This window comes from Rhodamnia argentea, chromosome 3 (genome assembly GCF_020921035.1).
Source record: "Rhodamnia argentea isolate NSW1041297 chromosome 3, ASM2092103v1, whole genome shotgun sequence".
Classification (NCBI taxonomy): Eukaryota; Viridiplantae; Streptophyta; class Magnoliopsida; order Myrtales; family Myrtaceae; genus Rhodamnia; species Rhodamnia argentea.
The window spans coordinates 32,293,656-32,311,047 of NC_063152.1; the positions used below are offsets into that span (position 1 = coordinate 32,293,656).

At 38.4% G+C, this 17,392-nt stretch overlaps 2 protein-coding genes across 2 annotated transcripts; both read left to right on the forward strand.

Moving 5' to 3' along the window:
- Nucleotides 1-7,475: 7,475 nt before the first annotated feature.
- Nucleotides 7,476-8,126, forward strand: LOC125314180. Its single transcript, XM_048275679.1, has one exon. The coding sequence runs from the start codon at nt 7,476-7,478 to the stop codon at nt 8,124-8,126; it is 651 nt and encodes a 216-aa protein (XP_048131636.1).
- Nucleotides 8,127-11,078: 2,952 nt separating this feature from the next.
- Nucleotides 11,079-16,576, forward strand: LOC125314470. Its single transcript, XM_048276814.1, has 2 exons — nt 11,079-11,336; nt 15,925-16,576. The coding sequence occupies exons 1-2, from the start codon at nt 11,241-11,243 to the stop codon at nt 16,477-16,479; spliced, it is 651 nt and encodes a 216-aa protein (XP_048132771.1). The 5' UTR covers nt 11,079-11,240; the 3' UTR covers nt 16,480-16,576.
- Nucleotides 16,577-17,392: the final 816 nt, after the last annotated feature.

Below are 17,392 nucleotides of genomic sequence, written 5' to 3' on the forward strand. Positions count from 1 at the left end.
AAGTTTCAATATTTGTGTACAGCGCTTATTTTGGTGCCAATATATTTTTTGTATCACTTAAGTGCTAAATTTTTTGGAAAACGATCATTTAAGTGTTAATTCCGGTGAAGTCGCCGGAATTTCTCGCTATTGGCACTAAAGTGATCTTTTTTTTTCAATTTGACATTTAAGTGACCTAAAAAAAATATTTGCACCAAAGTAAGCACCATACACAAATATTGGCACTTGAGGTATCCTTATGCCCTTTGAGTTTGGACTTAATCTAAGTGTGAGTTATATCAAGTGTGTTTAGCAATTGTAACTCTGATTATCCGATTATAATGAATTATCTGTTGTTGCCTCTTTCTATGTGGTAGGTATCGACACTCAAATCGAGTTACATAAATCTCTCATTCCTTTATTATTTTTAAGTATTTATGTGGTGATTTCACGTTGATTTAAAATTGTAAGATTCCGTCAATTTTTGAATTAATATTACAACACTTGCAGAGGAAAACTTTAATGCATGCCAACACAATCACCTCGCGATATTTTTGTGCAAGAAGTGTTCCATGTACGGTTTGCTCGCACGAGACACTGTGTGACATCGAATTTTACAATCTCCTGTGTTCAGTAAAAGTTTGAAAACAAATGTAATCGTTATGGTTTATGTTTTTAGATCTTTTAGCAGCCTTTTCTTTGTCCTGACAGCATGCCAAGTCTGCCAAGGTGGGCGGAAGACTCGATCCTATTTTCAAGATTAGCTTTGAGTCAACTGGTGAGCCATCAAGGTTGGTGCACGTCAATATTCTCGAGGCATTATTTGGGGGATTTACAAAGAGGAGAGTGTGCCCCACATGTATCAGTGGGCCAAGACGAAATCTAACTAATATGCTTATACAACATGGAAAAAATATGTCATTATCTATCTTATTAAATGCGTTATCACGTCAGTACGTAAGATGACCATTTTTACGTCTACTATGATTCAACATTTAATGGGTTAGTCATATTAATTGCAAATTATTTGTCTACTTTTATAGTAATTCTTCAAGATCTACTACGATTTATAAGAACTTGAGATATATAAAGTTCATTCGCCTCTTTAGTTATGACGTCAAACTTCATATAATATTTATTTATTTACAATCTTAGACTTTTAGACTTCCCGTTTTGCAAAAAGAAGAAAGCAAATAGAACTTGACTAATTTCAAATAATTTTCCAACATCTCTAGAAATATATGTATTTTTTTTTTTTTGGGTAAGGTAAGTATATATTGATATGTATATAATAATTTGTGAAAAGGCAAAAAAAAAAACAAAATGCTCTTGGACTTGTGTAAAAGCATGGGCATAGAATTAGTATGAAACAAATGTCAGAAACATACTCTTGAAATGAAATAATTTATTATAATGCACAAAGAATCATAACTTGACTTGGACATCATGTTTAGATTTAAAATTATCGATTCTAAAATTGTACCAATAGGCATGCAATTCTGCTAATAAAAAGATTAAGGGGTGGGGATACTAGTATCGTAGGTAGGGATGGGCATGGTTTTAGGGTAGAACCTAGAACCGAACCAGTAGGGAACCCGTTCGACTCCAAGTTACAAGGTTTGTAGGGTAGGTTCTAGGTTCTAAAATTAAAAAACCTATTTCGAATGGTAGGAATCGGGTTCCAGGTAGGAACCCGGAACCCGTAACGTAACTTGTAAAATGTTTTTGTACTTTTCTTGGTATATATATTTATGTGATCCAGCGGTATTTCATGGCATCCGATGATGAGTGTGTAATATGAAATCACTAGTTTAAGCTTCTATTTTCGGGGATATTTATGACCGAGACTTTTACTTTGTTAATGTTTCTTATTTATTCGAGGCTAAATATGAGTTGTGGTCATTGTATTGTAGCAGCAAATGTTAATCATTAAATGTGATGATTCATTGCAATCATTCAATTAAGAATACAAGTGGAACCTAAATAGATCTTGAAACTTGCGACTGGGTAGGTTTCACATTCCAAGGTATGCGGGGTAAGTTTCAAAAAACGAGAAACCTATTTTGATAGATGGAAATCTGTACAGAACCTGGAACCGCTCACCTCTAATCATAGGTGCGGAGTTCAACTTCCTTGCTCTGAAAAAAAAAAAATAAAAAAAAAATAAAAAAGATAAGAGTTAGAGATAGGATAGACAAAAAAAAAATCTAAAATTGTAAGTTCTTAAATAGATAAAGTGGCACGGATAAAAGACCGCGATACATCAAGGGAAAAAAAAAACTAGCTATGAGATAACTGTGCGCTTATGATACTTCCGAAAGTTCAAAACAATCAAGCTCTAGGAGACTCCTCTTCTCTTGTTGCTGAAATATTCCCACTAAACTCGCGTTCCTCTAGAAGTCAAATTTTCAACGACGCGTTTGACATTGATTTCTAGAAGAGGAAGACCTCCCAGATGAATTGCACCACGGCCGTTAACACTGCGACAAAGTCGGTCCAATCCTTGTCCTGCAAATGAGAATGAGGATGGCGATTCTCCATTGGATGGTTCGGCAAGCTTTCTACAGATTATCTGAAATTATGTATATCTGCCTTGCCATTCTTTTGCGACTTCTTTCATTCCTTTTATACACATTCCGTATTGTTGTTACGAGAATATCTTCTATTGAGTTTTCGCGGATCATTCTTGTGCTGTAGCTTGATCATTTGATATGGTTATGCATTGTAACTCGTTTTGTAGTTGAAAAGACGTGTGGTAAATTTACAAATGTGTAAAAATAAGCTATTACTCTCGTCATAGCAGTCGCGTTGTAAATTCAGGTTCGTGGAAACATAAGATGAGTTTATATTACTCTACCAAAAAAGAAAAATCTTCAACTGATTGTTCATTGCAAGGCATTGTAGGTAATTTTTCAGACCCAAGGAAAAAGGTAATTGTAATATCATGATTAACTCCCGCGATGGTATCCCCTTTATAATCGTTAATTGTTATCTTTGACGACCTCTTTTGTATGAGATACTAATTTAAAGATCAGATTATTTAACAGAAAATTGGTTATCTTATTATTCAGCTATTTTGGTGAACAGCAAATGTTTTCATTATAACAACAAGATTGCACAATTATGTTACGTGGCAATGACCCCTCCAAAATCTGGGTTTTTAAGTGGCAAATATCCATAACATTTAGTTTTATATGGCGTTAATGAGGGAAAAGTATCAAAAAAGTCATAAATTTATTACATTGGAACCAATTTTATTCAAAACATGTTGCATTAATATCAATTTAGTTTATCCGGTCAATTTTACTTGGAAAATACTAACAGGACAATGGCAATCCCAAGTAGCATGACCGGCATTAACGGGATTTTATAATTATTAATTTTTCTGAATTTTTTTTATTTAATTTTATCTTTTTGTTTTATTTTTTATTATGGCTGGCGAGGGTCACCAAGCCCTCACCCAAGAGACCCATTCCCAAATCTGGTGAGAGTGGCCCTCACCCAAATCGCAAGGGTCAAGCCCCCGCTAAATCAAGCAAGGGCTATTTTAGCTAGCAGTATCATCTAGTGGGAGGGTGAATAGGTGATTTTGAAGAACTTGATAAGCTGATACGAAATTTAAATTATCATGTTCAAAACAAAATTAGAATCTGAATGGAAACAGTGATATAATCATATTCACGTATTGTAGTAAACTATCGGATGTAGTAAGTAAAAGTTAAAAGATAGAAGAGTTTACAAACGATATTTATAGTAGTCCGACTTAGATCAAGCATGCATCCACTATCCACACTAACAACCTACCGATTGGATTTCACTAATCAATTGATCAAAGTTTACAATAAGTGATGAGACTTGAGTTGATATATTACACTAACTCACACTTAATCACTCTAACAGCAACTCTCAAGAATTATAGTTTATAACTCAATAGAGACAAGTATATGATAACAGTGCTCTTTAGACTTTGGAATTTTAGATTGTGGGTCCTCTATTCTCTTCAGCTTTTTGGTCTCCTTTTATACTCCTCCACTTCCAATCTACCTTTGGGACAGTCTTTATAGGACAAATCTTTAATCAACCCGTTGGAAAGAATTACCAAAAGAAGATTAAGGGTGTGCATGACAACAGTTCTATTTCCCTATTTTTCTATTTTTCTGTCCCGAATAATAAGTTTGGAACAAAAATCCATTTGGCAAAGCAATTTCATTTTTCTATTCTCGGGACAAATTTTTGGCCTAACAATAGGTTTGGAAAGTAAATGAGAAATAGAATTTTTTTACTTTTCTATTTCTATTCCAGAAATAGAAATAAGAATTTCTCTCTCTCTCTCTCTCTCTCTCTCTCTCTCTCTCTCTCTCTCTCTCTCTCTCTCTCACGTCCATGCTACCGGTTGCCCGTTGCTGATCGCCCGTACTCGATCCCCAACCGCCTTTCAACGTTCGTTAGTTGCCCGCCATCAATCTCCGGTCTCCGATCCCTGGCTATCGATCGTCGTCCACAGGCCACAGATCGCCGTCCACAAGTTACAAGTCGCCGTTTGCCGGCCATCGGTCACCGTTCGCCAGCTACCTATCTTTGGTTCCTGGTGGCCATTTACCAGCCATTCGCCTATAGACAGTCTCTGATCCCCAACTGCTATTCGCCAATCCCCAGCTACTATTCGCCTATCGCCATTTGACTGTCTCTGGTTCTCGGCTGCCATTCGCCTACCGACCACTAGTTGCTAGTCTCCGGTCTCTGGTTCCCCGTTCGCCATCCGTTGTTCACCCATTGCCTGCCCTTTGCCCATCTCCAGTCCTTGGCCGCCGTTCATCGGTCTCCAGTCCTCGGTCGCCTTTTGCCAACCGCCGTTCGTCGATCTTTTGTCGCTGGCTACTGTTTTACCTCCATTGGTTGCCAACCAACATTTTCCAACCGTCATTCTCTGACCATCCAACCATTGAAATTTTATGTTGTTATAAAACGAATTTCTGTTTCGAGAGCAAAAATTTTGCATTGTTATCAAATGCATTTCTTTGCTCAGAAACTCGTCCAAGGATATCCAGAAAAAGGGTCCGGAAAGAGAATGGTTGTCATTTGCGCCCTAAGTAGCCGTGGAAAGATGATATCAAAATCTCATATTGATTTGGTTGCCCTACAACCAATTCTAGGTTGGCATAAGTAGAGTTCTTTGTTTGAAAATTATTCTTGTCTTTGCCAATCAATTAGGATGTATTGCATCAAGATTTGCTTCGCAAGACAATCTTTATGATTGACTTTCTCCAAGATTGAAATCCAAGCTAGATCACTAGCCATTAGAATAGAAATGAATTATGTGTCAATCTGAGTCCGATACTTGGTAGTTTGCGTCCGAGTCTAGATTGACTTCAAAGTTAAATGATATTTTATGAATCTGAATGCTCCCTGATTCTGTAGATATTAAATGCCATGAGAATAGTTGTGTTTCGGATTCTTAATATAACTTGGAATTGACTTATGAACCATGTGATATTTAAGATATAATCCATGAAAATACTGCTTCAAACTATAGTTACATAACTCAACTTATAAAGTTTGAAAGCATAAAAAATATTGAAATATACTTCTTTCGCAAGTATCACCTGCAAGCGAATGCTCATATGCATTTATCAAATTCAGATATATTTAAGATTCTTTTGTCAGCTTCAAAATCTAGCAAGTGCTCAACCCTCTTGGCCTAGGCGATAGTTGTCCTTGCGGTCTTTGGCTACAGCTTGACGGCCCTCACAGGCCACAAATGAAAAGATAAAAGAAAAGAAAAATTATAAAATTCCAGAAGATAATATTAAAATTATAAATTTGTCCATGTTCGATGTCCATTTCTGCAATTTCCGATTAAAATTGACTGGATGGACTGAATTGATATCGATACAAATGTTTAGGACTAAATTGGTTTAATTGAAAAGTTTATGACTAAATTGGTGACAATGTAATAGATTTGAGATTGTTTTTTTTTTTTTTGTACTTTTTCTTGAGTTAATGACGTAACCATCCAATTTGTTTAGTGAGCTTCTATTTTATACATTGGCGGCCAAAAAAATACGTTTTATAAGTAGGGTTTAGACATTGAAATGTATACAATTTTTAAGTTTTACAAGTGTATACATTTTCATTGGTAGATGAAAGTTCGTATTTGTATATGCTTGTGCAAACATTATTTTATACTCTCATTGGTTTATTATTTGTTTATGTAGACGGCCATCGATAGTGTTGCTTTCTAATATTATTGAGACCTCGTAATACAAAATGGAACATCATCTAGGAGAAGTACAATAAAACAATGTTGTGAAATTTTATCGTGTATGGTATGAGTAACGATGATAGGATATTGAGTTATGAAATATTATTGAAAGTAAAGATTAACCAAGGCAGGTACCACATTGAATACTCCATATAAGCAATCACACGTTTCCTGCATACCTAACTGAAGTCAAATATGTCCGGCCATCATTAATTGAGGTTTTTTTTTTTTGGTTACGTGTTGACGATGTGCCTTTAACCTTGACACATCACGCTATGTCATAATATATAAAAAAAATTATAAAAAAAATTCCACGTAAACACCGGCCATGCTACGTAAGAGAGCCGGTATCTACATTAGCTATTTCTGGCTAAAATTGGCCGGATGGACTCAATTGAAACACTTGAAAAGGTTTAAGACTCAATTGGCAAAATAAAAAGATTAGGGAGTGCAATAGGTTTAGGAGTCTTCCAACAATTTTCCCCCCAAGCAGACTATAGGCGAGCTCGGGCCAAACGGACTTGAAGACCAATGTACGTGGGTATAAGTCGCATTACTCTTTTACCAGTTAAGCTGTCTCTTATTGGTTTACAAGTTTCATTTTATTCACGCTATATGACCATCAATGGTCTCCAAATAATCCATGTCCATTTTTTTAGCCATATTTTCCATATGTACCACATGAATTGACATTTAATTATGATATCAAGTACCTATGAATTGGGGTCATCATCGTGGCGAAAATGATATTTTAGAAGTCAAAAGACGCGTGCTCTTGACTGGGTTTGCTTCTGTCCCCATTGTGCCTTAACCTCTAATTTAGTACCCACTTGGAAGAAAAGAATATGGGAAAGCACTCAGGGAGGCCAATCAATTCATGTGATCCAAGCTTCCATTGATAGAATAATGTTGTCCAACCATAAAAAAAGGCATCCTTCTTTATTGGAGAAGCAATGTCCGGAAGTCAAACTAATATTAATAAGTGGCATTCCTCTAGAAGAACATGATGATTGCACCGTTCGGACGCGTTGGCGTCTCAAATCAATTGTAGTTTCCGGGAAATTGAGTCTCATATGCACTTGTGTCGTGTCCCAAACATCGTATATATGCCAAGGCATAACCAGGACTTCTCAACATTCTCAGCCTTCTCACTTCTCACATCTCCACTTCCTTCGGCGAAGCAAAAACTCGAAAATCACAAACCATCTCCCCACAGCTACAAGACCATCTAGCAATGGCAGAGAAGAACCAGAACCAATACTACCCACCCGAATCGAACGGCTATCACCGGAACGATCAAGAATCGCTTCACACCATGGAGGATGAGGAGGCCAAGCGCAAGAAGAGGATGAAGTGGACGATCGGCATCATCGCCTTCATCATCTTTCAGGCAGTCCAAGCTCTCTTCTTCGTCCTGGTCATCATGAAGTTCAAGTCCCCCAAGTTCAGGGTCGGCGACTTTGCTGTCCAGACTCTGACCGTCCAGACTCAGGCATCGCCTTCGTTTGACATGAGCTTTGTTGCCCCGATCCGAGTCAAGAACACCAACTGGGGTCCCTTCAAGTACGATGCCTCCACTGTTGACTTCACCTATGGAGGTGTCCAGGTGGGACAAGCAATCATCCCCAAGAGCAAGGCCAACTTCAAGTCCACCAAGAAGATCGACGTGAGTGTGACTTTGAGCTCTGCCAATTTGCCCAGCAATATCAATTCGAATCTCGGAAGCGAACTGAGCTCTGGGGTCATAACATTGACTAGTCAAGGCGAGCTTAAAGGAAAGATTACAGTCATGTTCATGTTCAAGAAGAAGAAGACCTCGCAAATGAATTGCACCATGGCAATCAATACCACAACAAAGATGGTCCAATCCTTGTCGTGTCAATGAAATTGCTGAGTGTGATTCTCGGCGATCGATATCTTGCGAGCTCACTTTTATATCTTCATTGCACGAGTTATCCATCGATTGAGTAGAGAAATTTATGTACTTCTATCATGCTGTTAATTGCTTCATTCATTTATGAGTTCTTTGTTTGTTCTGTATACATTTCACATAATGTGCCTGACACTGTGTGCTTTGGATTTAGAAATTCATTTCGGGCAATTGAACATTCTCAACTTGTTTCTTCTTAAGACCAAAGATATTTGTGCCAAAATAACATATGCCAAGAAGAACAAAATGCCTGGACACAGAATGGATCTTGAAGTACTATTTGTGCATCCCCTTGACCAAATCCACCCACATTAGGATTAATCGTCAATGGCAGATCAAGCTTAAATCATAACAGCACAATCACCTCGCAATAATATTTTGCAAAAATATTGTATTATTCTGAAAACCGAGTCACAAATACACATGTGAGTTATACTAGAAAAATCCACATCGAAAAATTGGTATGGAGTAAAGTAGTTAATATATCTTAGTTGGCACATGAGTCATTGGCCTAAGTTTTTGAGTGAAAGTGGATCCAACGTCTAATTTTACAATCTCTTGTGTTAAGTAAAAGTTGAAAAGTAAGGAAGCTGCTATGGTTTAAGCTTTTTTCTCTTTTAGCGTCCTTTCCGTTATATCTTTAGAGCTTGATTGTTCTGACTTTTGAAATATCATAAGCGCACAGTTGTCTCATAGGCAGGCTTTCTCTTGATTTATCGCGGCGTTCATCCATGTTACTTTATGTATTTAAGAACTTAAGATTTTATAGTCCATTCGTTTCGTGAAAAAAATATTTTCCTCATTTCTGGCATTTGTATAGCTTAGAAAAATGAGTCAACAAAAAATATTTTCTTAGCCACCAGGAAAAAATTTCCTATCAAAACTGAAATTTTGGAAAATGATTTCTTTGTTAAAAAATCAAAAATTATTTTCCAAAATATGATTAAGTACTAATGCTTGGATAAAAAAACTCTACGCTTGAGCACGGGAACCCCAATACTCATTGCTGGGGCGGCGCCTGGGATTCCAATTCTCGGGATACCCGCATCCCCGCCCCGATCCATTGATGTTGGGTAAGCCTGACTACCGGGGAGCAGGGCCTGGCCTTGATGGAGTCAAACATGGGTGCCAAGGTCCCAAGCCCGACCTCAATGGACCAGGGTCCCGGTGCGGGAGACCGGGTCTCTAATACGGGGTTTACGAACTGCCCTTGATGGAATTGGATGCGAGCACGGGTACCTAAATCCCGAGCTCAGCCTCGATTGACCTAGGGTGCTAGCGTCTTGATCTCTAGAGCTGGGATCCCAGGCCTGTGCCATACCATGGCGTGACATCTATAGATCGAGGTCGGGGCGCCAAGGAGCCAGGCACGGGAGTTGAGTTCTCGGGCTTGGTTTCAATGGATCCAAGACCGGTGCGCATGCTTGTGTTCGAGAGTTGGGATCCGGGCTTGAGATCCCGATGCCCTTCCAAGTTTCTTGGCTACTCATCCGCAAGCCACTAGCACCTCAGTAGTATATGTATATTTAGGAAACTCTTTTTCCATACCAAATGATGGGAAATATTTTTCACTTCATTTTTAGATTTTAGCCGAACACCCAAAAAATATTTTCATTTTTCACAAATGTCACATTTTTCACGAAAAAAAATGGAGTTTTAGAATTGATATGAAAAAATTACCAAAAAAGTCTTAGACCTATTGCAATTGTGTCAATTCAGTCCTAAACTATTTTTTTAATCAATTAAGTCCTAAACCTTTTGCATTTACTCCAATTCAGTCCATCAAACAGGCCAATTTTGGCTGCAAATCGCCGACGTGACGTGGTCGATACTAACTTGGCAATTTATGATAATTTTTCAATAATTTTTATTTCTTTTTTCTTTCTTTCTTTTTTCCCTTTTTTTATTTTCTTTTCTTCTCATTCTTCCTCTAGCCGGTCCGGGCGAGGCTTGGCCACGACCGGGCGAGGTTGAGCCTCGCCCGGTCGAGGCCGAGCTCGTCCAGCAACAACAAGGTCGAGCCTCGCCAAATGCGGGCGAGGCCGACCTCGCCATCACTAGGCAGGCACGGCCTTGCCAGCCGGCCGGTCGCCGATCTAACGACCAGCTGGAGGAAGAAGAGAAAGAAAAAAAAATAAAGAAAAAAAGGAAATAAATAAATAACTTGAAAAAATATTAAAATGCTATTAAAAATTGACACGTCAACGCCGGCCAGTCAAAGTTAGCTGCAAAGACTAAATTGGTAGAAATGCAAAAAGTTTAGGACGCAATTGACAAAAGAAAAAAAATTAGTACTGAATTAAAACAATTACAATAGGTTTATGACTTTTTTGGTAATTTCAAATGTCAATCTCCAAATGGTAAATATACCCTCCGAATAAAACATATTTTGCAAATGATGATACATTTGCATTCTCGAGGAAAATATCTTATTCAATACTTGTATTATCTACCATACTGACATGATAAGATATAGGATTATCAAATTGAGTATTCTTTCTTTCTTTCTTTCATTTTTCGAGCATATGAAGAAAGGATAACACATTTAATAAGATATATGATGACATATTTGTATTCCATGTTGTATAAGCATAATGGTACAGATTTTCTCTTGGCCCGCTCATACATGTGAGGCATATTCTCCTCTTTGTAAATCCCCCAAATAATGCCTCGAGAATACTGACGTGCACCAACCTTGATGACTCACCGGTGGACTCAGAGCTAATGTTGAAGAACAGGATCGAGTCTTCCGCCCACCTTGGCAGACTTTGGCGGGCTGTCAGGACAAAGAAAAGAGAGTCTCCTCTACTCCTGTTCGCTGAAATATGACCACTAAACTCGCGTTCCATCTAGAAGTGAATATTTCGACGACCGCGTTTGACAATGATTTCCAGGAAAGTGGCTCTCTTTGTCCACTCGATGCTTCTTTGGACATACTCTTTCTCCGAACACTCTATATAAACCTGACCCGCACGTCTCTCTTCTTCATCCTCACTACATTCTCACGTATCCAACTCCTTCAGAGAAGCAATACTTGAATTCATCCCTCGTTTGGCTGAATATAACCAAATGGCAGAGAAGAACCAGAACCAATACCAACTACCCGAGTCGAATGCCTATCGCCGGAGCGATCAAGAATCGCTTCATACCATGGAGGATGAGGAGGCAAAGCGTAAGAAGAGGATGAAGTTGACGATCGGCATCGTCGCCTTCATCATCTTTCAGGTCGTCCAAGCCCTCTTCTTCATCCTCGTCATCATGAAGTTCAAGTCCCCCAAGTTCAGGGTCGGCGAGTTCGACATCCAAACCTTGACCGTTGGGACTCAGGCCTCGCCCTCATTCGACATGAGCTTCGTCGCCCGATCCGGATCAAGAACACCAACTGGGGTCCCTTCAAGTACGGTGCTTCTACCGTCAACTTCACCTACGGAGGTGTCCAAGTGGGACAAGCGATCATTCCCAAGAACAAGGCCAACTTCAAGTCCACCAAGAAGATCGATGTGCCTGTGACCTTGAGCTCCAGTGCTTTGCCCAGCAGTTCGAATCTCGGGAGCGAATTGAGCTCGGGGATCATAACCTTGAACAGCCAAGGCGAGATCAAAGGGAAGATAACAGTGATGTTCATGTTCAAGAAGACGAAGACATCCCAGATGAATTGCACCATGACTATCGATACAACCACAAAGGCGGTCCAATCCTTGTCGTGCAAATGAGAATCGGGACGGTGATTCTCCATTAGATGGTTCCACAAGCTTTCCATAGATTATGTGAAATTATGTGTTTCTGCCTTGTGATTTTTTGCAAGTTCTTTCATTCTTTCTGTAAAGACTGCGTATTGTACGAGAATATTTTCTGTTGGTTTTTCGGAAATCATTGTTGTGATGTAGTTTGATCATTTGACATGATTATTCATTGTGATTCATTTTGTAGATAACAAGATGTGTGGTAAATTTACGAATTTACAGAAACAAACTTACAAATTTATCTGTGGAGATAGGATCAATTTGTAAATTCACAAAAAGAAGCTATTACTCAAATCATAGCACTCGTGTTATAAATTCGGCTTAGGCTCCTTCTATTTGTAAAAAATGAATAATTGGACAAATGTTTTCTTAAAAAGATTATTTGTATCACTTGAAAATGATTAATTAATGAAAAATACTCTCATTATCAATGAAAATTTATGCTCAAAAGTTTTGGTGGATGATGAAAATATTTTTCGTCTAATGGAAAAGCCACCTTTAAAAGTGGGAAAATAATTTTCCCCCATCTTTCTTTCACCAATCCAAGCACCTTCTCCTCCGTGCATTCCTTTTAATTATTTTTATTTTTATTTTATCTCTTTTAATTTTATCTTTCTTTATTTGAATAAATCAATTTTTTTAAATATTTTCTTTTTCTTTTTTCTTTTTTCTTTCTTCTTCGGTCGGTTCTCGAGAATTGGCCCCAGGCAAGGTGGAGCCTCACCCAAGGCTGGCTTGGCTTGGCTCATCGAAATTTGGCGAGCTCTAGCCTCACCCGAGGCCGGTCACCTGCGATCGCCGTGGCCAACGACTAGCCAAAGAGAACAAAAGAAATTAAAAATAATTAGAATTTTAAATTTTTTGATATAAAGAAAAGAAAAAAATAAAATGTTATTCTTTACCAAAAAAAAATAATAAAATGTTATTAAAAGGAATGCACGGTGGAAAATCAAATTTTCCATATCAAATAAAGGAAAATATTTTTTATTTCATTTTCGGGTTTCAGCCAAATGCCGAAAAATTTTGTTATTTTTTTTAAAATTGACTTCCTAAATTTTTTTTTTCAGAAATGTCACATTTTTCGCGAAACAAACGGAGCATAAACCAATGGTTTTTATGAGCCAACTCGAGCATGTGTGGGTCCACATTTAACTACTGATCATCTGCACCTTCGAATGTGATACCTTAATTGAGGTGGCAAATGTATTCTCTTTTTTCTCTATAAACTTGGAGGCGATCGAGGCAGAATCTAAAAGGTGGATGTTGTTCCACTTCAACACGGTGCACCAAACTTGGACAAGCCGAAACAGACGTTCAACTTGCAATAGCGCTAGTGACGAAGGAGACATGAATCAAAGAGGAGTGACTTTGACACGGGAAGATCACACGTGAGGGTGAAAGCACATACGAGGGTGTTATTAGAAGAAAGTCGCACATTAGGTACGTGTTGCTATGTAAAGCAGTTAATATTTTCGAGTTAGCTCATGATTTAGTGACATAAACTTTCGAGTTAAGATGGATTTAACAAGATATGTTGATAACATTTGTCTTGATTATGTCCCCAGCAAAAGGTATCGAGCTTCTGCTACTCCTTTTTTCACCGAAAATCGAAAAGGCCGGGCTAGTCATAAAGAAGATGAAAAAACCAATAATCACGCAGGGTCACGCTGAGCAAGGGAACATCGGACCCAAGACACACGCTTTGATAGTTCAAAACCTTCATGTAGTTCTTGATCTACTTCGTCCAATCGGTCGTCCTTATTGAGAAAACCGCCCGTCTGAATATTTTGATTATGACAAAACTATCCTCTTCTGTGAAGAATCTGTTTAAAGCAAATAATATTTATATTGCAGAAATGAGCAAGTGAACTAAAGCTTATGCTGTTCCAGATCTGGTATTCGGACTCAAAGTGGAGTGGTCACCTATTTGCTTTTGAGATATTAAAATATTGCATTTAGATGGGAGATGATATCGCCTCTGATGGCTTGATCTTAAGAAGATTTATGTCACACATTAGCAAGGACTTTATAGGAGCTCAGAGTCATTGTTCTACTCTGTTCATATTCAAAGAGCACTTCATAAGACAGCTTCTGAATTACGTTAAGATTCTGCAATATCTTTCTTGCAAATTCTGAAGACCTACGTTTGACAGGTTTCCAGTTTGACTATTTTATTTATGGAAGTTTGTAATCTTTGATTGACAGGATTATTTTTCAAGCAGATCGGGACAATATCTTCGATTGAATATGACCTTCCAGAAATCAGTTTTGTTGAATATTTGAATTAACTCTACTTATGGAAACTAAAGATTTAGTTGTATGGCAACCGAATCTGAAGAGTTCGAACTCTACTTCAACTGCTACTATATCTTCCCAAATACTGTCTTGTTTAATCATGAATGATTGCGTCCAATCAATGATTAGAGGGCGATCCTTTGAAGACCTGTCCAATGGCTAGTTTGGGGGTAAAGGAGTATAAAAGGAAATCCATGGTGACCAGCCGAGTGAGATCAAAACTTACAATTCCGAAATGCTTGAGTTGTTCGGATTCACATACTTATTCTCGAGAGCTATAAGTTTTATCTTTGAGAGGCTCTGTAAGAGTGATTGAGAGTGATATCTATTGTAACCTCCATTGAATCATTTCTTCTTTGGGGATAAAGTTGCTTCGAGAGAAACATCAACAACTCCGAATTGGATCAGTTTCTACTGAACAAATAAGTGCTTCGACCAATAAAATCCATCCTCCCTAATGGAGAGATAGTTGGAGAGGTAACAAAATCCTTTAGTGGAATACAGCCAATCAGCTGTCAGCGTGGGAGAGTGGACGCAGGCTTGCTAAGCCGAACCACTATAAACATTGTGTGCAATTCTCTCTACTCTAAACTTTCATTACTATCTCTAGATCTCTGCACTTGATATTTTGAACTGATTTCTAAACTGTCTCGGTTTGTGTTTTGAACTTGTTTAAATTTCGCACAAAGTTTCAAAATTATTCAGAATTTCCTATTCATCTCCCTCTAAGTGATATTGCTAGATACAATAGTCATTCAGTGGCGACGTGGCTCAAAATGATCTTGGTGATGACTCTAGTATTCAAACCTTCCATTTGATCGTGACAAGCGAAAACAAAAACAAAAAAGGTTAAGAACTTTTTCAACAGTTTTCCCCTGATAGACTAGAGGCAAGCTCGGGCCAAACTGACTTGAAGACCAATGTAGGTGGGTCTAAGTCGCATTACTCTTTTACCGGTCAAGCCGTCTCTTATTAGTTTACAACTTTCATTTTATTCATGCTATCCGAGCATCAACGGTCTCCAAATAATCCATGTCCATTTTCGATATGTACCACATGAATTGACATTTAATTATGATATCAAGTACCTATGATTAAACAATTGGGGTCATCATCGTGGCGAAAATGATATTTTAGAAGTCAAACGACTCATGCTCTTGACTGGGTTTGCTTCTGTCCCCATTGTGCCTTAACCACTACTTTAGTACCCACTTGGAAGAAAAGAACATGGGAAAGCACTCAGGGGGCCAATCAATTCATGTGATCGAAGCTTGTATTGATAGAACAATATTGTCCAACCATAAAAAAAAAGGCGTCCTTCTTTATTGAAGAAGCAATGTCCGGAAGTCAAAACTAATAGTAATAAGTCGCATTCCTCTAGAAGAACTCGATGATTCCAACGTTCGGACGCGTTGGCGTCGCAAATCAATTGCAAGCTTCCTGGAAATTGATTCTCATATCCACTCGTGTCGTGTCCCAAACATCGTATATATACCTCGGCATATCCAGGACTTCTCAACATTCTCAGCCTTCTCACTTCTCATATCTCCAATTCCTTCAGCGAAGCAAAAACTCGAAAATCACAAACCAGCTCCCCACAACTACAAGACCATCTAGCAATGGCAGAGAAGAACCAGAACCAATACCACCCACCCGAACCGAACGGCGATCACCGGAACGATCAAGAATCACTTCACACCCTGGACGATGAGGAGGCCAAACGCAAGAAGAGGATGAAGTGGACGATCGGCATCATCGCCTTCGTCATCTTTCAGGTAGTCCAAGCTCTCTTCTTCGTCCTGGTCATCATGAAGTTCAAGTCCCCCAAGTTCAGGGTCGGCGACTTTGCCATCCAGACTCTGACTGTCGGGACTCAGGCCTCCCCTTCGTTCGACTTGAGCTTCGTTGCCCCGATCCGAGTCAAGAACACCAACTGGGGTCCCTTCAAGTACGATGCCTCCACTATTAACTTCACCTATGGAGGTGTCCAGGTGGGACAAGCCATCATTCCGAAGAGCAAGGCCAACTTCAAGTCCACCGAGAAGATCGATGTGGACGTAACTTTGAGCTCTGGCAATTTGTCTAGCGATATCAATTCTAATCTCGGAAGCGAACTGAGCTCTGGGGTCATAACGTTGACTAGTCAAGGCGAGCTTAAAGGAAAGATTACAGTCATGTTCATGTTCAAGAAGAAGAAGACCTCGCAAATGAATTGCACCATGGCAATCAATACTACAACAAAGATGGTCCAATCCTTGTCGTGTAAATGAAATTCCTAAGTGTAATTCTCGGCGATGGACATCTTGCGAGCTCACTTTTATATCTTCTTTCTACGAGTTATCCATCGATTGAATAGAGAAATTTATGCACTTCTATCGTTCTGTGGATCGCTTCATTCATTTATGAGTTCTTTGTTTGTTCAGTATACATTTCATATAATGTGCCAGACATTGTGTGCTTTGGATTTGGAAATTCATTTCGGGCAATTGAACATTCTCAACCTATTTCTTCCTAAGACCAAAGATATTTGTGCCAAAATAACATATGCCAAGAAGAACAAAAGGCCTGGACACGGAATGGATCTTGAAGTACTATTTGTGCATCCCCTTGACCAAATCCACCCACATTAGGATTAATCGTTAATGGCAAATCAAGCTTAAATCATAACAGCACAATCACCTCGCAATAATATTTTGCAAAAATATTGTGTTATTCTGAAAACCGAGTCTCACATCCACTTGTGTGTTATATATAAATATATATATATATATATATATATATATATATATATATATATATAAAGAAATCCCACGTCGAGAAATTGGTATGGAGTATAGTAGTTAATATATCTTAGTTGGCACATAACTCATTAGCCTAAGTTTTTAAGTAAAGGTGGTCCAACGTCTAATTTTACAATCTCTTGTGTTAGGTAAAAGTTGAAAAGTAAGGAAGCTGTTATGGTTTAAGCTTTTTTCTCTTTTAGCGTCCTTTCCATTAAATCTTTAGACCTTGATTGTTCTGACTTTTGAAATATCATAAGCGCACAGTTGTCTCATAGGCATGCTTTCTCTTGATTTATCGCGGCATTTATCCATGTTACTTTATCTATTTAAGAACTTACGATTTTATAGTCCATTCCTAAAAAATATTTTCCCCATTTTTGGCGTTTGAATAGCTTAGAAA